General features: G+C 38.0%; 1 protein-coding gene across 4 annotated transcripts in view; it reads left to right on the plus strand.

The window, feature by feature from the left end:
- LOC149158601 (uncharacterized) overlaps positions 1 to 27,200 on the plus strand; it is a 384,530-nt gene that overhangs the window by 219,019 nt on the left and 138,311 nt on the right. For 2 of the 4 annotated variants that reach the window (XM_089436264.1, XM_089436265.1), the window contains exons 6-8: positions 303 to 404; positions 19,024 to 19,075; positions 19,309 to 19,374. In XM_089436264.1, coding sequence (XP_089292390.1) covers positions 303 to 404; positions 19,024 to 19,075; positions 19,309 to 19,374 — 220 coding nt within the window. The remainder of the gene's footprint in view (positions 1 to 302; positions 405 to 19,023; positions 19,076 to 19,308; positions 19,375 to 27,200) is intronic. The other 2 variants (XM_089436266.1, XM_089436267.1) reach the window with 1 other exon arrangement.

Below are 27,200 nucleotides of genomic sequence, written 5' to 3' on the forward strand. Positions count from 1 at the left end.
GATTAGTTTCTTGTTGCTTCAACAAATGTAGTATTACAGTGTGTGATTTGATAAAAGTACGAAGGTTTCAGATTTCAACAATTTAAATATTTTTACTTGACTTCTTCTAAGTTTTTCAAGTATTCCTAGTTTCCAAATCATGAAATATAGATTGACAAGCAAATCTGCCAAAATTCAAAGATGAATAAGAAGATGATGTTGTCATTCATGTGATCAAGTTTCATGCGTATGCACATAAGCTGGGAATTTCTCATGAAGATTGCCTCATGAAAATGTCACGACTACCATGCACGGTGTGGTAGCTCTCAATGGATGCAGAGGATGCAGTTTCAGGTTGGGAAAAGGCCAAGGCAAAGGCAGTTGTTTTTCAAAAAACAAGAATTATATATGGCACTCCAACAGAGGTATGCAAGTGAAGATTATATTTCTCATTTGAATTCAGCACTAATGAATCCATGCAACATCTACGATTTGTTTGAAAATCACAAGACTGATAATGCAGCTATTCATGATGTTGTCATGAAGATTGTTGTAAGCACATTTGAAGACTGTTGCAAGCACAAATATGCTAGCTATAAATATCAGAATGTTTTCCTCATAAATGGATTATGATAATGATGAATAACATGCAGTTTTGGAGCAGCGGTTTCATAAATTCGTTGGATAAATGTATGACAATTATGAACCAGATTCCATGAAGGGGACTGGAGCAAATTTTATAGATCAGTTTGAGTTTGCAGTGGTTACAGTTTTCAGGTTATGTGTCAGATGGCAGATTACAAGTTGAGTTACAGTGATTGAAGGTTTGGCATGACTCCATTACCCAACGGAAAGGCACAGGTCTACGAGTTATCTGCGTCCCACAGAGGAAAGCAGTTCCCTGTCAGAGCCGATGTTGTAACATTTTTTGAACCCTTTGAAGTGTTACGATTTTTTTTTGAAAATTTCCATGTTAAGGCTAGACTTTGGGACGTTTGCAAAGTTTTATAAATTTTAACAATTTCGAGCAAAAATGTGGTTTTTTCAAGGCCATATCTGATCTAAGGTCCGAAGGTAGGGTTACCATTCTTTATTAAAAAAAATATTGGGTATATGCCCAATCTCCAAGGTAATATCCAAGTTCAACGAGGGTTGAAAGTCACAAGCCAAGTCAGAGCTCGATATACAAGCGCCAAGCCCAAGGGAGGAGCCCACAAGGGGCGTTATAATTGCACAATGTGTCGAGAGGCATTGTGGGCAAAGCACATATAAAGAATTATTATTATATTGATTTCACAAATGTGGGATATATATCCTATGCAAATAAAATATATGAATGTGCAGTTAAAGTGCCTTCCCCGAAGAACGTTAAAGTGTCAGGATTGCAAGAGGAATGCCAAGTATTGTGTCGAATTCTGATGAAGGAGACAACCACGGGAAGTCATGAATTTGCCAGCCAAATATCCAACTGTTGAATGAAGGGTTTTCATAAAATTCAATTGCCAATTGTCAGGTTAAACCCAAATGTAATCAAATCCAATCAATGCCAAGATTTTTTGAGGTTTTGGTTGACCGAGTTTTACATATTAAAACACTTCCATACCACAATGACATCTCAAAATGTCACAAATCAACAAATACAGTTGAGCTGCAGAATTTTGGTGAAATTGATGGTGGAAGCATAGAGAATAAAGCCCTTGTAGTTTTCAACGGAGGGTGTTGGCGGCCAGAAATCAAATGTCATTATTCAATTGCGCACCCCCCTATTGGCTCGAAGTTTAACAAAGGGAGGGGGTCTGCAATTAGCTATTTCTCCAAACAACTTTTGTTGATGTGGCAGTGTTTCGTGAATTGTGCACCCCCTAGCTCAAAAACATTTACATCCAGGGACCCCCTCTGTATTTCCGTTAATGGTTTCAACAAAACCATTGTACAATGTCAAGCAAGATATGAAGTGCTAAGACTACTTCTGCAGAATAGTTGGTTAAAGGCTTATCGATTCCACTAGCAGATCAACATCAAATGACTATTTCTAGATTTCAAGTCTTTCATTGAATGGTTAGAGGAAGATTTTTGCCACTGTGAAAGAAGACAACATTAGATGATTAATTGGAGTGACCAAAACCAATTCCCAGTGAGTGGATTTTAGAAATGGAATGCACAAGTCATGTGCTACAATGAACCCCTAGGCTCTGTGTAAATTTCTTTAAAGTCATTTTCCGCAACTTTCAAGGAGATGATGCTTAGTAATTTATTAGAATATTTCTTCTAAAATTCGAGTTGGCAATGAGAAGTTCACCAAGTTTTAGATGGAGCATGTTTATGGGACAGATTAGAGAAATTACCCATTTAGAAATATTTTTATTAAATCCATATTTGAATTGAAGACGTGAATGTGGACAACAAAAGGCAGAGAATTGCAATTGGGAGTTTATATTATTATTACACAAAGGGGTGTGTTGTTGCTCAAATTGTACAGGCATGGTTGGACAACGACTTAGGTCAGGGGCTGTCACCTTGATCCCTGACCTCTCCGTTCTAGGTGTCTCCCAACAACATGATATGGGGGGTAGTCGCTATGGAAGATATAAATGCAAGACAAGTTGGCAACCAACGAGTTCGGGAGACACGATTGAATGGCCTAGCCACTTGATTGATTTAGCAAGATTTAGATGTGGGACCAGTGCCTTATGAAGTCAATTTCTTACTTTATATCGATTAAAGACCAAGTAAGCAGATGAACAATCGCTGCTCGAATGCTTAACTATCCTATATGCTATGTAAATCCTGAGTCTTAGGTGTGATGCAAGAATCTTGGTTACTTTTAATTAGAAACCTATTTTAGGTGCATCCTTCCTCTTAAGTATTTTGAAGCTAGTCTCTAGAGTAGGTTATGAGAAAGAGGCCAAGGGGAAACAAGCAAAGGCTTGATTAACAATACATCCCCTTAGGTACTAACCACTCAGTGCCTTCGACATTGCAGAGACTCTAGGTCTGACGACTGCAAGGTCACTGTGTTAACCACTAAAGAGGTGCTAGGCTCCTCAAGCTAGGTGAGAAAGGTTGTCCTTTTCTCTATCAACCAAGCTTATGCTTGGAGGTAAGTTATTAAATGCAAGACTAGCTTAGGATGAGATGCAAGATGAATGAGTGATTGTTTATGTTAAGTACTATAGTTATGATTAAACTTCAATTATGACAATAAGTACTTATTAATGGAAACTAAGAGACAATCTTAATCACAAGAGTATGTGCCAAATAAACAAGTGCCAACATGATACAATAGACACCCACAAGATGCGATTTGTCAAGAATAAGAGAGATGCTTTTCACAATGATTCATCAATATAGAGTTCACAATAGATATCCACTTAAAACATGAACTATGAATGACAATTAGGACACTTATCCACTTAGAACAATTAGTCAATGATCCTCAATACAAGATGCCAATAAATTAGAAATCTTCCAAGATATTTCAACAAGGTAAATGCCAATGAGGATTTCAGAACAAAATTATCAATGATCTTATGCCAATATTACTCAAAGCCAATTATCAAGAGATGCTCAATTATATTATAAGCCTTCAAGTAAAGAACACTTAGAGTCTAATGCTAATGTGAGATTATCATTTACAAATAGATAGAAGCAGTGAAACAAGAATGACAATATGAGATCACTATTTGCCAAAGTTCTATCGCAATTATGAAAACAAAAGATCACCCAAGAGATTAAATCTTTTCATACAATTAGCATTTAACCAATGATACAACTCTCAAGAAGATAACAATATTCAATGAGATCTCTTAAAAATTCACTTAGGTGATCCAGATTATTAGATTATGATATAAATGTGCTTTGGAGAGTGAGCTTATTAGATGTGAATTATGAACTCACAAGGAAAACACAATGTTAGCTCAATGTTCTTCACAATAGCACATAAACCATGAAATAAACCTTTTCGACACTTAGCTATTAGAACAATGAAAAATAGATGACTTATGTTAGATATTCAATGAACCACAATTGATTTTATAACAATAGATAAACCACTTTAGAGCCTCCTAGATGCAAAATGCAAGATGCATATGCTTGCCAAATATGAGAAATATGAACCCAAGTGTTAAACCAAGTTTGCCAATATGAAATTATGAGTTGATTAGCCCTTTTATGATGCAAATACCATTGTTATATCAGAATTCAAAGAGAGTGACCAAAACTCATAGATTCATGCCAAATTATGATTGCCCAACTTATGCAATTTATTCCTTGATGTGTCAAGCAACTTATGAATTAATTTTAGGCCAATTTAAATTGTCTTTTACCACTTATGAATTTGAATTCTTGCTGAAGCAAAACATTCAAACAAGAAAGGTTAGGAGATCAAAGTTTCAAACCCCTAGGCCCTAGGTCTTGAAGTTCACTTGCCCAACTTGCCCAAAATTTTCCAAAGAGTGGAACACGTGCAAACACCAAAAAGTATGTCAAACACTTCTGCAAAACACACCAATACTCAGTCCCAAAATTAAATTCCCAAACAAAGATGGAAGGAGGGCAAGAAAGGCCCAAATTAGTGGTTGTTATGCGCAATCATAAAGCATACATGATACATTATTATTTATTACATTATGATTGAATTGTCCAATGTCAATGCATAAACTATAAGTCTTTAAATTTACATCACATTTACTCATGAATGATCACATAATGAAAATAACAATATCATAATATCCAAAATCAACCTTTATTATATATATGAGGTTGCAAGTACAATAAAGACTATGAGGCTGCAAGTACTATAAAGACTAAAGACTAATCATCATCATCATAATCCTCATAAAAAATAGAAGCAGAAGCATGCTCAATAGTGGATGGTGAAGCTGAAGAAGACGATTGTCTAATTCCACTTCCAGGCTCCCGGTCCTCAATATTTAGGGCAATAAGAGATAGCTCCAAATAGGACTTTCTGGATCCACATCCCATTCTTTAGAAGGACCACTGCTATATTCTGGACCCCTACAAGATGCAAGGCGAAGGTTGGAAGTGCATATAAACAAGATCCTTTGCCTGTTGTGAGCCCAACCTGTTGTGCTTCACAAAATGAATGAAACCATAGGTGCTCCAATTCCTTTCTACTGATGAAGAGCTTGCCACTTGTGAAAGAACACGAATGGCAAGGTTTTGCAAATGTACACCATTTGCTCCATTACATATCCACCACCTAACTAGATTCATGGTGCTTCTCTCCTCCAAAGCTGATATATCTGAATAATCATGTAATCCTGCAACAAAACTCGCAGATTCTTCCTTCACCTTCGAGTGTAGATGAGTTGGAAACATTCTCATAAGGGATTTTTTCACCCCATTAGCCACCTCTCTATCCTCATGGGGTGCCTTCCTCTTCCCATTGCTTTGAGCAATAATCTCCTCATAATAAAAATTGGGGTTCAAGGCATGTGCTAAAGTGTTCAATGCAGTGTTGAAATTGTTCCACCTATCAACAATGGTTTTCTCAACTAAATCAACAAAATGATCATCAAGAAATAAAAGTTTTGGAGACTCTTGTGAAATGATTTCCATAGTTTTCTCAACCATGGTATCCATGTCTTCATATACCTATCCTAAGAAAGGTTGGTCAGTGTCAACATTCCGAAGAAGCTCAAATGCAAGGGTTGTGAACTTTAGCAAGAAATCTATCTTGCTCCACCACTCCTCATCAAGGCACAATCTACACACCATATATCCCTGCTCTGAATTTGATTGTCTCCACTCAACCTAGAGTTGACTCACTTCCATAGAAACTAATGGTTGCTTAACCTCAACAAGATGGTGCAACATTAGGAATTTTGAGGCATATCTTATCTCAACAAATTTTAACAACTCTAATTTGGAGTACTCTTGAAATATTGCTTGAGATTGGTGGTGGTTGGTGATGAATTTAACAATCTCCCTTGCTCCCCCTGTGATTTCCTTTATCCATGGAACTTTATTGTTGATCTCCTCTAAGATCAGATTCAGATTATGGACAATGCAGGGTGTCCAAAAGATGTGGTCATACCTGCCCTCAATAATTAAACCTACAACTTTGCAAACTGGTGCATTATCTGTGATAACTTGCACCACCCTGTTAGGTCCTATTTGTTCAATATATTTTATAATAACATCAACAATGAACTGTGCGTCTTTTACCTCTCCTGAGAAGTCTTCCACCTTTAAAAACATTGCTCCTTTTGGTGAAATGGCAATGATATTTATCAATGGCCTGCGCCTTGTATCTGTCCATCCATTTGAGACTATGGTAACCCAAAAGCTACTCTAGGAAGAACGAATTGGTTATAAGATATCCTCCACAAGCTCCTACTCATTTTTGAGAAGCTAAGTTCTAACTTTCTCATAGTTGGGCCCCTTGTACCTTGTGGGAGCTTTGTTAACTGCCCTTATCTATCTTGCCAATAAGGAGAGCGAACAACATTGAATGGGATAACACATGCATAGTGCACCTAGCCACTTTGGAATCAACTTCTTCTCTCGCTTGCACATTCACCAATTTAGCAATTTTACAATCTTGAACTGAAGCGGATGTGCCTTTTGTATTTTTGGATGGTGGTTTTCTTGTTGTTGAGTGGCTCTCCTCTTCCTTGTTTCAACCAAAATCCTTGGCTCAATGTTTGGTGGAGTAGCTTGAGTAAGCTCTTCATGCCTTCTTTTAATTCCCTCTGCCTCATCTTGCTCTCTTTGATATACCCTCCTTACCAATGGGTCTGTTGTTTTTGTGCAACTTGCAATCCCTTGTCCTCCCCCATGTAAAAGATGTGCCTTCACTCTTGGGTAGGAGCCTTTGTACTAATTACCGCAAAGATTACATCGCCATTCCCATGAACCACCACCTACAAATCTTTGAAGCTTTTGAACATGCTTCCAAAGAGGATAATATTCAACCCTCGGGTTGGACTTGGGGGTTGAACTTGCATCTTGGTTGGAAGCCATTGCCGCAAAAAAAGATAAAAAACAAAAATCTATAAAGAAAAAACGTTTTTCAAATATTTGGAAGCATAAACCCTCGAAAAATAGAAGAAATAGTGGGAAGAAACTAAGAAAATGAGCACTTCTTACCCAAATTGTTTTTTGGTAGTTGAAGCTACCCGAAAATGCCACCAAAGATGAGAAATATGGCTGTAGGTGAGCCAAAAACCAAGAATGGTGTAGCCGGAAACTCCCCACTCGAAATCTGCTTGTGAAATCTCTTTCTCTTGCCGCTGAAATCTCCTTTTCTCATAGTTGAAAACGCCCTAGCTGAAACTACTGCTCTCTTCCTCTTTTCTCCTTGCTAAAATCGTCTGTCTCCAAGTGAAACAACTTACTCAATTCGTGTGATGAGGGAATGAGGTAAGAGTCTTTTTATAACTTGCGATAGCCATCTAGAAGCATCAAAAAAATATTTTATTTGCCAAATAAAATAATAAAAACGAAAAAAGCGAAAAAAAACACTTAAACGCTATAACGTGACCGTACAACTTGGAAACGCATTTTAGGCCGTACTGGGCCATGTTTCACCCACGTGAAATGTGGCAGTACGGCCTGAAATTCGTTTCTAGGTCGTACCAAATGTGTTTTAGTGTTTCCATACCGTTTTTGCCTAGAAACAAGCTCTGGCCCAATAATTCCTGCAACATAGAACTTTCTATGTTTTATCATTGAGATAGCCATCTTTGGCGGTCGGCTTGTGACGTATGTAACTTAACTTGCGATCATGTTTTATATTATTTTTGGGCCTTTTAGTATAATTTAAGGTAAAATTGACTTGGTTGCCCTCATATCAATAGAGGGAAGTCGATTTGCCTTAGGATCATTGTAACACTCACACTTGAGAGAGTGTGCACTAGCTTGTGTCTTTTCTCTTGGTCGATATGGAGCATTAAATGGGCAAATTGTCTTGGGGAGGATATTATGATTAGATAGTTCTTTCTCTTGGATGATGAATGGTGATTATGTCGTGATTTTATGCAAATTTATTGTAAGTATCTTCTTTCATCTTATATTTGTTGTATAATTAGGGTCTCATTGTATTTTTTACCAAAGTGTTGAATTTTTTTATGGCTTTAACATCTCCTCAACAAGATTATCATCAAGTTTCTATTGAGGAGCATAATTATAGCTTCTTTCCATTTTATCTCCAATTTGATTGAAAGATCCTTGGGTTTGAGTTGAGAGGCATCTTTGTAGCTTTTTGTATTTCCCTTAAATTACTTCCATCAGTCCTCTTCCAGATATTTTTTCCTTAGCCTCCATTGGAATTTGATTAAGAAAGCTACTAGTTCACTCTTGTGGCAATCCTATAAAATAAAACATTTTTTTAAAATGTTTTTTAGGGTAATGTAGTGTCAGGTTATGGAAAAATCTGTAATTTTTAGCATTATATACCTTGAAACTTATAATGCTACGGTTAGACTTGGCATGCACTTAATTGGAAAAGTATATGAAACATAAAAACTGATAGCTTGTAGGCTTGAATGTAAAATACACAAGAGTGTTTAATAATAATAATTGATTAATATAAAAAAAATGTATAAGTGATGAATGTTACAATGAGGACCCGCATTTATATACCTAAGCAGGTGTCCTTTTGTGAAAAAAGACATGCCTTTTCACTTAACTTAATGACTATTTACCCTAATTAATATTTATATTTATTTACTTGTTATGAATTATATTCATAACATAGCCCCTTCCTTCAGAAGCTTTGTCCACAAAGCTATATTGCTGGCAATTGTCTTTGCTGTTGTCATCTCGACATATGGAAGGTGGAAGGTCTCCGTCACTGGTGGCTCGCTAGTAACTCTATTTTGAGTCCAAGGTTGTCTTCCTTTTTTTTATTTAAGATTTTTTTTTTTTCTTTAAATAAGTTTTTTTTTTAATTAAAATTTTTATCTAATAATAATTTAATTAATTAAAATATATTAATTAATTAATTATAATTACAATATATTAATTATAAATATAACTTTATAATAGTTATAAATATAACACTATATCTATATATATATATATATACGTATTATCATATATATAACCACACCATATATTATATAGCTTTCATTTAATTAACGTTGTTTTAATTTGATTGCGTAGGTGTTGACGCTGTGATGGTTCACTGACTGGACACGACAGTTTGCCCACAACGCTTTGGGTCGATAACCTGCTGGATGGTTTGACGGCTAACCTCGATGCTTGATGGCCTGTATGCTCCTGCTCCCACACCAACAGACACTCGATCGGTGGACTGTAACGACATGGTTATGGCAGATGGACTCCCTAAGCCTGCAGATGCCTTCCATGCCTTTGATCCACGGAAAAAAAGTCTACAGATGTCAGGATTGCCTCTCACGCATAGACAACGAATGGGCTTACACGACAGAGGGGTGTCCAGAGGTGCCGATGGGCACAACCGACGTGGCAGAGGACCTCGATGCTTGATGGCCTGTACGCTCCCGCTCCCACACCAACAGACACTCGATCGGTGGATTGTAACGGCACGGTTATGGCAGATGGACTCCCCGAGCCCGCAGATGCCTTCCACGCCTCTGATCCACAGAAAAAATCCGCAGATGTCAGGATTGCCTCTCACGCACAAACAACGAATGGGCTTACATGACAGAGGGGTGTCCAGAGGTGCCGATGGGCACAACCGACGTGGCAGAGGACAGGTCTGAAACATAAAAACTGATATAATTACGGACAACAACGACACAACTGGTCGTGAAGCCATTGATTTAATTAACGGAAATAATTTTGCAGCGACAGGGCTTGCAAGGTAAACTAAAGGCAAGTTTTTTCCCTTCCCCATCACACGTGTTCCTAATAAGGAGAAAATTTCTGAAAGTAGATCCATGTGTTGCTTGCTTTCTAGTGATGCACCATCTCCAGCTAGCTACATGATTTTTAGTGAATCTGCTTGGGATTGATCACTAAAGGCATGGAACAAGCTAGGATTCAAAGTGGAGATATTTGATAAAATTTCAATAATATGGTTCTCCAACTCCTGCATCAAACTCTTAGGATAATTGGGAAGCGACTTAACATTCACAGGCAAGTTGTTGATGAAAACATATGACCCATTTTCTTTTATAGTGCTCTTATCTATGAAATTGACATAATTGGGACTTGGGACAGTGGCTGGACATTGAGCTAAAATTGGTACAACCTTACTCATCACAAGAGACGATCCTTGGATTGCAGCGGTGGACAGTGCTGCATTTTGTTTAATAAATGAAGCATATGACTCTTTATGTGCTTGGACCTCAACTGGAGCTCTTTGAGGAGGATGAGGTGGCAATTCCTTATGAGCATGATTAATTTTTGATCCTTTTTGGCCAGTTGAGGCTTCAGGGACTTCCCTCTGCTGCATGAGATTTTTATGTACCTCCTCAACAACATGAATAAGCTCCTCCTTTATTGTTGTGGATTGTTCAATCACACCATTCTGCACTGCTTGTTTAGGCCTGACAATTGTTTCTGAGAAAGGAAAAGCTTTGTCGTCTTCTTCTAAAAGATTTTGCTTTTGTTTCTACCTGTCCCTTAATTGGGCAAGCACATCATCACATTCATATTTATCATCTTTTATAGCTGTTGTAAATGCAGATTCATCATTATTTGGTTTTTCATAGTCATCTCTATTTTTAAAATAATCTTCATTCCAATCATAATCTAAAATTGACATCACCTCTTTCTGATCTTCTGCAGAATGTGGTGATTTTTCTAAATGCTGAAATGCTTCTTGAATTTTACTAAACTGTTCAACACATTCAGGATGTGAACATAATGGCACATTGTGCGGTGAACAACGTTCAAAGACCCGCATCATTATATTGTGCGCCATGGCTTTCTTACCACTGAAGCATAAAAACTGATAGCTTGTAGGCTTGAATGTAAAATACACAAGAGGTATTTAATAATAATAATTTATTAATATATAAAAAAATGTATAAGTGATGAATGTTACAATGAGGACCTGCATTTATATACATAAGCAGGTGTCCTTTCGTGAATGGGCATGTCTTTTAGACATGCCTTTTCACTTAACTTAATGACTATTTAGCCTAATTAATATTTGATTATTTAATATTAATATTTATTTTATTTATTTACTTGTTATGAATTATATTCATAACAGTATAAATATAATTTTTCATGCATTTCTTAGCCATTTATTAGGGCTGACATTTAGGATTTTTCTTGTTGTTTTATGTGTTTTTGACCATCTAAAATTGTTGTAATATATCTTCTGGTTTAGTCATTAAATAGACTTTGTTTCTCACTTGTCTACTATCAATTTTAGGTTATTCTGTTATTTTTGTTATAATATTTGTATGTTGTAATTGTATTAACTATCAACCCTTATTTTTAACAACAATTTGCAATTTATAGATAACATGCATTTGGGAACATATTTGAGTTTCTCCACAATTGCAAAGGTCTTTAGATTTACCCATAGGGTCCTTTGAACTTGTCTTAGAATTACATCTAATCTCACTTGGAACTCTAATTATTTAACATTTATCCTTGGTTGTTTATAGTAGAACCCTTGGGGGTATTTAGCTTGGAAATACCTGGGTTGTCTAATTCTTAAGATTTGTTGGAGAAGCCTCCCTTGTGGGGATAATATTTGACCATAGAATTGCTAAGATGACTAATCACATTGTTTCTTTTAACCTAGATTGCTTAGTGAGGTTTTGCACTAAGATGCTAGATTTTGCAGTAATAGGGCCATACCAAATGGCTCCAAGGCTGGCCAGTCTTGAAACATAATTGTAGACAAGACCCTTGAGACTTCTGGATCCCCAATTCAAACTAAATTTTAGTTGTATAAAAACTATATCTATTCCCATAAAAGTATTTCACGGTAAGTAGCATGTTAAGAAGGTTCTAAGACCTTCAATTGAATCCTTCAAATAGATTATAGTAGATCATATGTTCATTAAAGAAATGTTAATAATTGACTCGAAGATTCTGTGATGACCTTTGTTATTTAGTATTTATCATAAGGGATTCAAAATTAACTCTTGTGACTAGAACGCTAAACCTACTTGGTTAGCTTTCCCTTGAGCAACACATCTAGGTCTCCTTTGGTATGGTTGGCACAAAACCAACATTTGAATTTTGAGACCCACTAGGGTCTCCTTTTTCAAGGCAACCATCAAGGCTATTCAAGAGGCTGAGAGACAAAAATTTTCCCTGTCCTTCTAGCCTTATATTCTCATTCAAGAGGTTTGTTACAACCTTGTCTCCAAAGAAAACATGTGGATAGGACACCTATAGGTGCTATTGTCGTTCGAATTAGTAGTGTTGCTAAGGTCCTGGCAACCTACTAGATGGACACACACAGGGCAATGTTGAAATTCGAGTGAAAGCTAAAATTTCTGAACATGATAATTGCTCATGAAAAGTCAGCTCCCCCTTAATCTTAGACTCCTTGCATTCATCTTGCAACTTCATTATCCTTGTCCTAAACACCAACATGAAGTTATATCTTCCTTGCATAGACTAGGGTTTCTTCTTCTTTCAATTGAGGCAATCAAATCTAGGGTACAAACTCTAGCTCTTTCTTGTTCAAACCCTCGCTAGGGTTTATAGACCAACAAACTGATTGTAGCTTGATAAGATTTTTCCTTTCAGCCTCTTCTTAACTTGCTAGGGTTTTTGTAAACTCTAGACTCTCTAACTGCAAGTGCCCAAATGCCAAGACCCTAGATTCTTTACGTCGTCTATTAATCAATAGTTAACCTTGACTTCATCAAGCCAAGCAACCTCGCTTCTTAGAATCGTTGTATTTCATCATGGTAGATCTTCAATACCCAAGCACTTATGGCTTTAATACTTTAGAAGATTAGATCCCTTTATTCCAACGTCCTTGGCCTGTTAACACTAGATCTCACACGTCAGACTTCAGATTGTATTGCATTTTGGATTTCTTTGCCAAATCAATCAAAAAGGTCTTTGTCACAAAAAGGGTCATCCTTCAAAGATGTCCTGCAACAAGTTCAAGAAACATCCTCCAAGACTTTGCCTTGCTATTAATAAATTGGCCCTGCTGAGAAAGAGGAACACAACCTTTTATACTATGCATTTACAGACCCTTTTTGTAATACATCAGATGTCAACAATATTTTCAATGTAGCATAAGATTATTAGCTCACACTTCAATTACTTATCTTGCTTTGATAAAGTGATTCCTTCATAACATATTGGGTCTAGCATTGCATACTATGTGTCATGAAATTGACGTAGCCTTCTAAGAGCTAGGAATCATTGGTTCCAAAAAGGACTTTGAAGTGGACTTCTAACGAAGCTCTTGAGATATAAGAACAAAGAGACTATGCATACCTCATACTGATAGACTTTAGATTTTAATAGTCCATTATTGATCTCTTGCATGTCCAATTTTGTAATTGTTGCCCTTTACTTGTCATTAACTTTGGTACCATCAAATATTTCTTTGAGCTGCTTTATCAGGTCGTCTTCTTTGCAATGTATATTTTGACTAGGTCTCATCTCTATTATGTATAAATCAGAGATCCTTGAAGGATAGCATCAGATTTGGCTTTATCAGAGACATAAAGGAGACTTGATTTCTTTTCTGAGGTTTTCAGAACAAGCCTTAGTATTTGTGGACTTCTGAGGTGAAGATCTTCAGTGGTCTGAGGTATCCTTTTTCTCGGTCTCTATGTAGCAGTACGAATCACAGTGAAACAAGACTCTTTAATCTCCTTCGTGACTGTAATAATCCTTCAGAGAATCTTGGGTCTAAAGTGTATAGTCATATTTTATATCAGAATTGTTCCTTTTTGCAATCGAGGATACAGTAGTATTTTGACCTACTGTGTCATGGTTCTTTTTCACTTATTCCTTTCATTGGATGAACAGACTTTGTTAGTGACACAACTTTCTTGCTGGGGACACGCATTGTTACTAAGCAATGAACAATGCTTATTCACATAAGAGGGCAGATCTTTTGAGATTAGATAACAAATGACATCTGTTCAAGAGCAGCTCCATGTATTCAGTCTGACATTTTCTTCATTATGACACCTTCCAGATTAGAAAAATAATTAACCCTTATTAAACAAATGATGATCTCTGTAGTGAAGGCTTCTTCAGATTATTGCACCATCACTGAGTAGGCTTGGACTTTTACCACATGAATGGACTTAGATCATGCTCTTATGCCACAGAGACTTGCCATTCATACTTTCGCTCTTCTTGGAAGCTCCAATTTTCTCCTAAGTGAGATTGATCTTAGACATTGAATTCAGGGCTTGAAGATTTCATAACTTTGACCTTTTTACAACAGAGAAGCTAGGGCACCTTGTTGGCTTCCAATTCCAAGACTTTGAATTAGGGCAAATAATTTAACTTCAAGGCTTCCCTCTAACCTACGCTCTGAAACCATGTTGAAATTCGAGAGAAAGCTAGAATTTCTGAACATGATAATTACTTGTGATATATATATGTTTTCCTTTTATCATTCACTTCCTTTAGTCATGTCATCAAACAATTATACATTTAAATATGCAAGTAGAGATCACAATGCACAAAGAAACGAGACACTAGAAATTAGGCCAGTGGCTAGTGCAAAACCCACAAGGGGAAAGCACAACAATCCTTTCCTTATAGAATATTTGTCAACAAGAGAGATATCCAAGTCATATACAAACTAACCAGTGTCTTCCCAAGTGCCAAGTCAACCCTCCATAACAAGCAATAGTCTTCATGAAGTCTGTCACAAGGTTGTCCTCAAGCTGCCACAAAGTTCTGCCCATAAGACTGTTCATAAATCAGAGATAAGCTGCCTCAAGAGCTCGCATCACCACAGAGGTACACTGCCTTAGAAACTCACGTCAACACAGAAATAAACTGCCTCAAAAGCTAAGTTACCAGGATTCGGATCCGGATACGGATACGGATCTGGATTCGGATACGGATCCGCCAGTTTTTTGAAAACCCAGGATCCGGAAACGACAAAGAAACGGCAAGTACAAGCAAATATAAAATATTTTATAATTTTTAAAATTGAAATTTATATAAATATAAAAATAAAAACCAAATTTATACAAATATAAAAATAAAAACATATGCTAATTTTTTAATATATAATCTTTACATACTATAAATAATTATTATATATATAATTCTTAATGTATCATTTATAAATATTAATTAAATATTAATTAAACGCTGATAAATTAAAAAGCACTTACATTAGTTTAATTAAAAGCACTAATCATCATTAAAAAGCACTGGTCATCTTTAAACTAATGTAAACGCTGATAAATTAAAAAAAATTAGCACGGCTGTGTAAACCCGGAATCGTTACAATTGTTTTATCTTTTCGCTTTTTCGGTTTTAAGTTCTGCGGGTTCCGGCGTTTGACATTCCGAGTAGTAAGGCAGCAGTAACACTCCGAGAAGTAAGGCAGCAGTAACATGGTAACACTCCGAGCAGTAAGGCAGCCGAGCAGTAACATTCCGTAAGGCAGCCGAGCAGATCGGGGTTCCGTCGAGAGAATCCGAGGTTTCGGTCGTTCTGAGCCGACACAATAATAGCAATAGTATTCGAAAACCCTCAGCGTTGCAGAGGATTTTGTTGTAGCTCTGTGGGGAAGATTATTTCAGAACCCCACTCAGGAATTCTGTGAGCCGGCTCATCCATTCTCATTGCATGCAGGAAGTCATTCTCTGCATTCGACCACATTTTATACGTTTCCGGGAAGGACGAGCCGTTTCAAAAATATGCCATCCGCCACGTGCCGTTTTTTATACGTATTTCTCCGTATCCGGATCCGTATCAGATCCGAGGATACGGAGATCTCTGACCAGCGGCTGCCGGATCCGGTAACATAGCTCAAAAGCTCGCATCAATACAGAAACCATGCTTGACGAAGCTGTAACTAGCCACTAGATGCTCGAATCAGGAAAATTCCATGTGGCATGGAATCCTCTCATCATGCTCTACAATATGAGACTGGTTTGACCTTTTGACCTTGAAGACCACTTTGCATTGGGAACCATGAACTACCTCAGGAAACGTGAAAGATATTTGAATGACACTGCTATGTTCTAAGAGTTGTTTTGAGGAATATTGTAGCAAGGCCAAGATCACATAGAGACTTGATAGACTCTAACCATGTGGTATGACACTATGTCACAGGGTTCTCTGACCTAAATGTTGAGGTTCGAATTAGGCGAACTTCAAAAAATTTATTAAGATTTGTTTAGGTTTGAGCAGGTTCGACTTCAAGTTCTTTGTGTTTAGGTTTCGTAATAATGAATGTTTTATAGACAGGTGTAAGGGTCGGGGAAAATGACCTCCATATCTTGCGACGATGAAAGTTTTGTTTTCTTTGCTTCTTGGATCGACACGCTTGCTATGCTTCCATTGGCACAAAATTTCTAAGTGGATTTGTGGGATGGTTAACGAGTGATCCAACCTCGACAAAAACTGATGCGTTCATTGGTTCTACGTCAACCTGACCCTTTAAAAAATGATACATAGGGTATAATCCATATGTAATAATATTATGAAAAGTTTAGAAACTTAACTTATTTTATTTATAAAATTATTATATATAAATATAAATATAAATTAATATTTTTTAAATAGTAGATATTTAAAATAATCACGTTAATATATTTTAAATTATATATAATTAAAAGAATTAAGATTTTATGATTATAAATATTATAAATTAATATAACTTATATTTATAAAAAAATTATAAATTTATTGATATAATATATGATATTAATTATAAATGAATATAAAAAATATCTATAATTTTAAATATTTTTAAAATTTCGAATATGTATATGAATGAACTTAATGGCAAACCACATAGAAACCTTGCCGGAAAATTCAAATTCCAATCGAACTTAATTGTAGCCGAACTTGAATTCGAACTTGAACCATGTGACATTGGTATAGCACAGGTGCACCTTGACGCGGGCTGGACTGGCCCATACATCGGTGATCAACCCTACAAATGCAGGATCCCATAAAACCATGAGTCATCAAGAGGGTACACCAGAAAGCCCTCCAATCCGATTAGGAAAGAAAGTGACTTGGGTGAAACTTTCAAGGGACAGGGCATGGTTCGACTAAATAATTGGATACAGACTCGAAAACAAGACATAGGTCTAGGATACCTAATACAAGGCCTCACATGACCTTTGACTTGTGACCTTTGGCTTACAATGGCAATGAATGCTGCACTGAAAAATATATGTACAGCAAAGGAGAGCGACTAGGATAAAACACCATGGGAAAATATGGGAGTTGGAGCAGTGTTTACATGAGTTGGAAAGCAACCTGTGATTAGTGTAAGACAAGAACAAATTATCATAGACTGCTAACACGATAAGGTCTCATGTTTTGTAGTGTAGTAGTGAGGTATCCTCCTCTTCAGCATGATAATTGGTATCTTCTAATCTGCTTTCCCCAGTGTTTAGTACATTGTCTTCCGTAGGACTCTTCTCCCAGTCATCTTTAGGCATTAGTCCTGTTCCAATGTTGTATTTTATTTGCAGCCAATCCTCCCTTGTTTGCTTCTTCCCCTGCTGTCAGTCATTCAGTGGCTGTGCTAGTTTTATCTCCAACTCAGACAATTGCCTTGACAGTAGCATGTTTGATGTCATCGCCACCTGCTTCTGAGTTTCCAGTGTCTTCTCAGTTGGATGCTATAGTTGTTCTTACTTCTATTGTTGATGTTCCTATTACTACTAAATTACTAATATTTTCCCTTCTTCCTCTGGTGAAGATTTTGTACTTCAATTGTAATTTGAGTGAGGTGTTCAAATCCTAAAGTGGGAATACATGTTGGGAATACTTTTATATAGAACATAATTAGAGTAGAGAGGAGATAACATGTACTAAGTATTTGATTTGGTTACGCCATTTTCCCATGGGAAGTTGTCTGCATGGCTGTCTTTGATGTACTTGCCTAACTCGCAACAATCACCATTAGAGTATAAAAAGTGTGAAAGTTATGCAGGGTGGTCATTCTCTGTGAGGCTAAGTGTAGGTTTTGACTTCAGTGGAGTCAATAATGGGATGTTTCTCTGTACGTATTCTATGATAGAATCATAATGCTTACTCATTTTGCTGCTAGTTATGATTGTGTCCATGTTTGTGTATATGTAGTTATATGTGTGCATGTTATGTTCCTCTCTCTTTGCTCTCTCTAGCTTTTTCTGAAGTATTGCAACCGAGGAATTATTCTGTTAGGTTCACTCTGTTAGGGGCAATTGCCTAGTCTATAGTTTAACTGATCATATAACATCTGTAACGGTGGTTGCCTGTACTTATGTATGAAAGGCATCTAGAATGACCTGCTATGGTATATTCTCTTTTGTCCAACACCCTGTTGCTGCTAGTTATGATTGTGTCCATATTTGTGTATATGTAGTTATATGTGTGCATGTTATCTTCCTCTCTCTTTGCTCTCTCTAGCTTTTTCTGAAGTATTGCAACTGAGGAATTATTCTGTTAGGTTCACTCTGTTAGGGGCAATTGCCTAGTCTATAGTTTAACTGATCGTATAACATATGTAACAGTGGTTGCCAGTACTTATGTATGAAAGGCATCTAGAATGACCTGCTATGGTATATTCTTTTTTCTCCAACACCCTGCCATCTTTATCTATTTACTGTTCCATTTCTATGCCATTTTGGCAGCCTGCATTGAGATCTGGATGCTTGAGGCATCTTCCCTAAGTCGTTTCTGTGATTGCTCCTTATTGTCACGTAAGTCCTTTCAATAATAGTTGATTTTTTTCACAGTGATTACTACGGAATTTGAAATATAATATAGAACCAACGGATTGATAAAATTTGCACAAGAACTGCAGGGTTGAATGGTTAACCAAACATTCTCTACCAGAGTTGAATACTGCATCTGGTATTTTTGTTTTGGAATGTTTGCCAATGCTGTTTTCTTTAATTAGATGTATTGATTTGTTACTCAATTAATGGTTCAAAGCTTCCTGTTGTGCAGGTTTTACCCACGATTGAGCCTGGCGGCTCTTCTAGTTTCTCTTGAAGCTAAGGTTCTTTTACAAATATATCACTCTTGAATGAGTTGTTGAAACTGTTGAGGCATGCTGTGTGTCAGATAGTGGTTTGCATGATTTGATTATCGATCTAGATATTCATCGACTAGGTTGAACATGACTAGCATTATACCATTGTCAATATTTCACTATTTGGGCTTTTGGACTGTACCTGGGCATAATTAGTTGCCAATTCACCTGAGCAATGGGTATGTGTGCTTGTGTTACAGCCAGGTTATGAAGTTCTTGTGGTGGATTTTCATATTGCTAAAAAGCCTGCTTCTCATGAAAAAATAGTAAGCATGTACTTCAAAATCATTTTAGTGTGGTATACTTATTAATGCTGTTGATCTGTTGCTGTGTATTCTACTTTGAAAATAAATTGTTGAAGCACTTTAAGGTAGATTTCTAATGTTTTTTGATTTCTTATTGAAATATTTTGAACCATTGGAAAAAAATTTGAGGTCCATTTTCCGAAGTGTATAATGTTTCATTATTCATATTGCTAATTTTGCAGAAGAAAACATGATTATGTAGCTACTCTGACACATGGTTAGCAGTGTAATCTGTTATCATAGTTTAAAGTGGACTATTGACTTCCTCGCGGTACAAAAAAAGTTAACACTTATTGTTTATATTAGTGCTTTACTGTAGATGTGGGTTTGTATTACAAATTTACAACTCAGTTTTTGACTTACATTACAATTTACAAATAGCTAAATCTGGAGCAGGCAAAACAAGATATGAATACCAATGTGGTACAGTTCCTGCTGATGTTTGTAGCTTGGGCAGGTACTTCTGCACAGACCTAAGGCACATATTCCAAGACATCATTTTCATCCAAAGTCACATCCAACCTTGTTCTCCAAACTGCATAGGTAGATGGGTCATCCAGCTTCTCTTCAATCTTGAAGTATGAGGTAGACATCTTGACGAGGTCAGATAAGCTCTTTCAAATAAGATTCCTTCAAAGGTGATTGCTCTTGTCTCCTTGGGTTTGTCTTCACCTCAGCTCTGATCCCATGTTAATTTTCTAGTGTTCTATGCGATAACAATCACTTATAACAATTTCTTCTTCCAAGAGCAGTCAATTATCCAATTCAATTTCAATTATCCAGTGACAGTAAGCAATTGTAGTAGAACAGTAAACCATATGCACAATAGAAGACAACCAAGAATAATAGAGACACAGTATTTGGTCAAATACCAGGGAAAAACCTCACAAGAGGGAAAACCCTTTCCAAATTCTTCTATTAGATTGTCATCAAATGTTCAGCAGAAAGCTATAAAGTTCAAGTACATCAATAGGAAGTCAAAGGTCAAAGCCTTGACTATCTAAATAGCAATCCAATATCCAATCAAAGATGATTCCAAAAAGTCAACTCTAGTCAAAGGTCAAATATGCAAATTTTGGTCAAAGTTAACAGCAGTAACAGCAACCCTAACCAGTCTACAGTCAATGGTCAAAGTCAACTCCAAAAGATTTGGTCAACCTGCCAAAAGATGTGGCCTCCTTTCTTCAGTCAAAATCAGTTAAAACATTTCCAAAAATCTGCCCATAAAATCTAGTCAATGTCAACTTTTGATCTTTGAAAACCCTAGCTGAAATTCTGCAGTCAATGCTGATCAAACAAGCCAGAGAATCTCGGTCAATGTGCCAGTCAACTTGGTCTTCCAAACATATCCAAAATCCAAAGTCAAACAATGGTCAAAATTCCAAAAGTCAATGCTGGTCAAAGGCCCAAAATAGAAGTCAAACTCGGTCAACAGAAAAAGACTCTCTTGGTCCATTTCAGAGCTGTACGTATAATGAACCAATCAAGAGAAGATGTGATGTGTGAATGATGCCTCCAAGTGATCTGACATGAGGTGTATTTATATGTGGCCTAGGAGGACGGATTTCCTTGCCTAGGACGACTTGTACTTTTGTGCACATGTGGTTTCACATTAAAATTAATATTTTACCTTGAGCAAATTAAATTCTTCCAAGGGCAGGAGTGGTCTCTAGAGGACGAAGAAGGCCTCCCAAAGGAGGGAATTTCTCCCTGAGCTGCCAAATTTCAACAAGTGCCTTGGGAGGTGAGCTTGTAATCAACCCGTGTGTGATTTCTCAAGCTATTTTGCTGTTCAAAGCTCTTCTTTCTATAAACCCAAAACCTTTTTCTTGTTTGTAATAATAGTGACTTTATCCTTGTATTGATTGAAGTCTGAATTTGTAAAAGATCTAAGCTCCGTAAGGTTTCTAGATTATAATCCATACTTAGTTGAAGTTCCATTGTCCTGTGAAAGTCCGCAACGCTTCTATTACCCTTGCTCAAAGCTTGAAGGAGTGTGAAACTTATCCGAGGATGTACATTACTGATTCAAGTTTATTGAGGTATGTATATAATGCAACATTGCATATTACAATGATGAGATGGATTTGTGTTCTAGAAAGTATTTAGTACTTGAAAACCTAAGGATTGTACAATCACATATAATGATTTCATTTGAAAAGGTCACCCTTAAATCTCAGGGAAAAGGGGATGTCTGTCAATATGATGTTGTCCTTCAAACCATGTTCACTAACAATCTTTTGATTATTGATGGATCTTGTCCTAACAATTTGATATTTGACCAAGACCTAGTTCTCTAGAAGCTATAGGCTTAATCATGTCGAAGTGTGGAAATCTAATAGTAGGTTACTAATTTGGAAATGTGACCTCTCATCTAGGTTGGCCAAAAATGAGCTCAACTCATTGTGACTAAAGGACTGAGACTTGATTACAATATTTGATTTATTTTGGTTAGTGATCTAAGAGGATCAACCTCTCATAAGCTGGAAATGAATACTGTTGTAGTGGGGTTTAAAATTTCTAGGGTTTTGATATGATAATGATGCTAAACCGAAAACCATAGTAGGGTTTGAAATATTACATATAGGAATTGATTGATTGAAAGATTTGAGGAATTGTTTCGGGGTTTTGTTCAAATCCTAGCTAAGAGAATTAAATTTTCTATTCAGCGAAACCCTAACCATATGATTATGGCCTGTTGGTAGTAAATGTGCGAATTGATTGATCTAATACTTGTGCATAAGTGCTTGCTGATGTGTAGGTTATTACCTCGAGGAACAAGAAAGGTGCTATATTGCAAATCGTGAGTCTTGACCTTATGGCAGCTCTAAAGGTTTGAAAGTTGTGGGTATTGATTTGTTTTGAAGTTTACTTATTCCAAAATCATTGTTAAGAAAGCGTCACTTTTGATGTTTCCCTAGCATTCTTGATGGGTCCTGATGACCAAGCCAAGTTGCACATTGATTGCATTCACAAGTGTATTTGATGCCTGCTAGGGTTTTGAGTAAAAGTTGGAGTTCGATATATATTTGATGTCCTGTCTAGATAAAATGTTACAGATGATTCTGGGTATGGTAAATGTATTGATGATTCTCGCTGTGGAAGGATAGAATATTATTGACTAAAACATTGTTAAGTTTTGTTGTTAAGGGACTTGTATGCAACTAAAGCTTACGGACAAGGTCTGAGACTAATTGCTTCTGCTAAAATAGGAAACCCTAGCCCCTTGATGTTGATGATGTGAAACTTAAAATTCACTAGTGATAAGGTTGATATGGCTCCTTAATAATGTCAACTCCTTGATGATGATGAGATGGACAAAGATTAACTCCTTGTTGAGTTGATTGGTCAATAGGGCGCTAGCACATTCTCTAAAGGATAAGTACTTTCTTGATTCTTTCGTGTTTATAACTATTGTTGCCAATTTTATGATTAGTCTCTTGTCTTGGTATATCTTGCTTGGTTGGGTTTGTTCTTCCATTGCTTAGTGAAAATCGCAGATACACAATGAAGACTACCAAGGTTGTGGTAGAAGATGAAGAAGGATGGAAGAACAAGGACAAGTAGACTTGTGAGTGAAGGAGTAAGAGGGAGCAAACAAGATCAAGCTTGATTGAAGTCTGTTGCGATGAAGATTGAAGGAGTTTGATGTTGATTTAATTCTACAAAAAAGGAGTCTTTTATAGACAATAGTTGAGGACCTCTATGCCTAGCGAAAGATGGAGCTATATGAAGAGTCGTGGAAGTATAAAACATCCTTGTTGAAGATTTAACATGATTTGAAGCTACTGGGCTTGTTGAATTATTTGATGCATGGACTCATTGACTTGAAGCACTTTTGGATGCTGTGGTAGTGTTGTAGCGGCTACAACCACCCTCCAAAATTTTGGCTCGCATGAAAATTTTGGAGACTACTTTGGATCCTGCGATCGATCATCCTTGGTCACTTGTTGGTAAGCAGACGATCTCAAGCTTCCCCTCCTTGATGTTAAGAGTTGTCCGTGTTCTCATCTTTATGCAGCATGTGTCACCTTTGGGCATAGGGGTTGTTGTTTGGCATGCAAAGGGAATGTTGTTTTGCTTCAAGGGAATTGTGTGCGTATGAGTTGTTATCATCACATAGACATGTTTCACACTCACTTCACGCACTCTTGTCACGAAGGTTGTTGCATCAAGCAAAGTATGTCTTATGCATTCTGGATGGTCTACGTTGCATCACTAAGTGTCTGTGTGCGATCACAGTCAAGTCCTATCACTGTTTACGTGTGTGTCAATGATCTCACTCTTAGCCATTTCCCAAGCAACCTAGCCTCATCTAGCTTTCCGGAATTGTGCACTTTGCTTCTGCAACCTTCAAGCTTCCTCCCTTGCCTGTTGAAATCCCGCAGTGCGCAGAGACCCCAACATCCCTTGGCATCGAAAATTGCGCAGTGGTTTCCTTCAGTGTCCTTCCCTAGCCGGGACCCACTGTCGTCAGAAATTGCGTAGTATTGTCCCTCAATTGCTTAGTTTGCCTTGCATCCAGAAACTGTGTAGTATTGCCTCTCAGCTGCTTGGGTTGCACTGCACTCAAAAATTGCACAGAGGTGTCCTCCGAGGACCCACCATCCCGCAACAGTGTCCAGTGCCTAAAAAATGCACAGTATTGTCCAAGCTGCCTTATCTGTATTGCATTCAGAAACTGTGCAAATGGGCCTCCCATGGCCTCATCTCAACAACAGTCACTTCCCACTGAAACCACACTGATCCATCGCTCAGTGACTACATGAAAAGGTGACATGCTGAGATCACTCCCAAGGAGTTGAGGAGAAGGACCAAGAGACCAAGTAATGGAAAAAGATCAAGACCGCATGCAAACTCCGCCCAATGCATGACCATCTCTAGGGTAAGTATGGTAAGTAAAGAACACCTTTTGAAGTACATATCTTAGTTGAGTTTACAAGACTGCTTGTCATTGTCATATCATCATGTCTTCAGTAACATGCTTGTGTGCAAACACCAAAAAGTCATTTCATGTGTTTCTTCTACACATCTTGCTTCCTTTTCGCTTGTTTGACCAATTGTTGTCTTCGACATGTTGATCGCTATGTCATGCTTGCGACCTTGTTCTGATGATGTTGAAGGTTTGTGTATGAGTTGTGTTCGCTATGTAAACATCTATCACACTCACACACGATGTTGTAAGCATTGTCGCGCAAGTGTTAACACTGTTGTTCGAAGGTCTATCTGAAGTGTCGCACTTGTCGCTTTCACCATTAGACAATCCCGTAGTCAGTTACATTGAGACATGTTGTCTTGTTGGTTTGAGGTGTCTTATCGTCGAGTCATGTTGAGTGTGTGTTCGCAAAGTCATGTATTCACGAGTTCACTCACTGATAAGCTTAACCATTTTTTTTGCGAAAGTTTGTCAATTGGACTACCCTCCATTAGTCGGACCTCCACTGAGTTGCACTACGCAGTCTCAACCCTCAGCGACCAAGCATTGTTGCCCAGAATTGCGCAAAGCTTGAAGTTGCTCTCTAGGCAATTTGCACTGCGCAATTCTGGAATCAACCTGATTGACTGTGACCTAGAACAACACGAAAGTTGCCCAAGAAGCTACCCCAATTTGCGTTGCCCGCAAACCTATCCATCAAGCCTGTCGCTGGTCAACTAGAGAATTTGATTGGGCAATCAACCCGGGCTTCACTCCTCCCAAAAATTGCGTAGAAGTTGTCAACATGCCTGCCTCCATTGACTGAAGAAATTGCACAGACATGAGGGACAGGCACTCGCTGTCTGTCATTGCACTGTCTCGGAAAATTGCGCAGTTCTGTCAGTCAGTCCCCCTATCGGCTGGCCTGCTCCTCCTCCTGAAAATTGCACAGTTTTCTTGGACTGTCCACTAGCTGCCCGACACCCCTCTCATCTCGGAAACTGCGTAGACATCTCCTGCATGACTGCCTTCCAGATCTGCACAGTTTTGGCCAGCAAGCTCCTGCAGCCTTCCCGGTCTCCTCTGAAAATCTATGCAGTTTTCAGTGACAGTGCCTCCTACTACCTGCACTGCCTTCCCCGAAAAAATTGTGCAGTTCTGCTTCCCAGTTGAGCCAGATCACGCAGATGTCACTGCTGTCCCAGACTGCTCAACCCAACCTCTCAGTGACCTTTGCGTAGCTTTTCCCAACAATGTCTCGAAGCCTCGCATCTCGGGCTGATATGTGCTCTAAGTTGTTTCAGAGCCTTGTCCTCTCTCCCGGTCACCTGCACTGGGAAACGAAAGATAATGCATAATGGTAGACTAGGGGATTTCCGGATTTGATGTCGTCTCGTCATGAGTGATTGCAAAAACAGGTACATGGATGAGACATGGTGCGATGACGAACAGGATGAACAGGGAGCGCATTCTAGAAGACTTGCTCGCGGTTGGACGAACACACGAAGCATAACAAGTAGCAAGTGAAGGAGACATGTGAACATGCATGAACCATCAAGCAAACACCAAGACCATTGAAGACTTCGTGCACTTTGCCATGCAGAGGTGAATCTATGGTACACCATGGGCACACTCATCACTCAGCAGCACAACAGCTCGACATGGACGTCACAACCAACATGTGCATACCTACAGCGTCATGTCGAGTTGTGTCATGAGTCGCCTCAACCACATCATTACTTTGGGTCATAAATGTGTAATCAATGTAATGTAATGTGGAAGTCCAAGAGACCCACGAATGAAGTCAAAGAGTCATGTAAATCAAACAGTCACGAGGGAAGTCGAATAGTCACAAGGGTCAGTTTCACCCTTTGCTATATATACCTGTAATTTGTACATGTAAGGGACTTTTCACCTTGGCTCCTCCCACATAGCCTTGAGAGTCTGTAGCCTTTTCTTTGAGGAGTGAGCAGTGGCTCCAACGCCCCGCTATCAAAGTTAGTGATGTACGGTGTGCGGATGTGTCTTGGAACTTTCGCTTAATTCAAAAGCCTGTTAACATGCCATCACGTTTTCATACATGTATTGTATTCGTTTGTAAGACTATTCTTTGGATGCTTGTAATGCATGTTGCTTTAACTTGTACTTAGATAATTGAACTATTTCGGTTGTTTTAGTGCATATGTTGTTGAAAATGTGTTGTATCTGTTGTTAACACTGTCTCGCCTGTGTGGACTACTCCGCGGGACACTTGACAGATTCATTCTTGTAAACTTGTTATAACGACCGTCGCACTCGTGTGGACTATTCCGCTGGGTGTTGTACGTGCTGTCTGTTCACTTTGTTTGTGACTGCAGCGTCCATGTGGATTAGTCTGCTAGAAGCTGTGCATGTCCTGCTGTGTTGTGTGTCTCTAACTGAGTTGGGACTATTCCCTTTCGACTCGAGACTCACTCTCACCCTCTCCCTCTGCAATGAAAGAACTTAGACACAAGTTACACTAAGCACTCACCAGGCACACAAACCTCGCTATTTGAAGACTAAATATACCACTCTCATGTGCTGACAAGCAAGAGCTAAGGCATATCTTTAAGATAATGGCAACTAGGCCATCATACTAGATGGGACTCCTACACCAAACAGTGTGAGGTCTAGTTGGGACTTCATACCGGGGAGATCCCTTGAATGTTGGCGGGTCCAGCACCGTCAACATTTTTGGCTTTAGGAGGGTCAGATGACAAGCTGAGCCCTCTCAATCTGTTTTGAATCTTCGCACATCTATCATGGAGTTTGTTATAGTCCACCCTCTGAAATGTTTGTCCAACGGACATATCTTTCACGTCGAGAGGGAGTTCTGGGATGACTTGTCAGA

This window comes from Pinus tabuliformis, chromosome 5_2, assembly GCF_031772625.1.
Source record: "Pinus tabuliformis cultivar Carrire ecotype Pingquan chromosome 5_2, CPIR1, whole genome shotgun sequence".
NCBI classification, from domain to species: Eukaryota; Viridiplantae; Streptophyta; class Pinopsida; order Pinales; family Pinaceae; genus Pinus; species Pinus tabuliformis.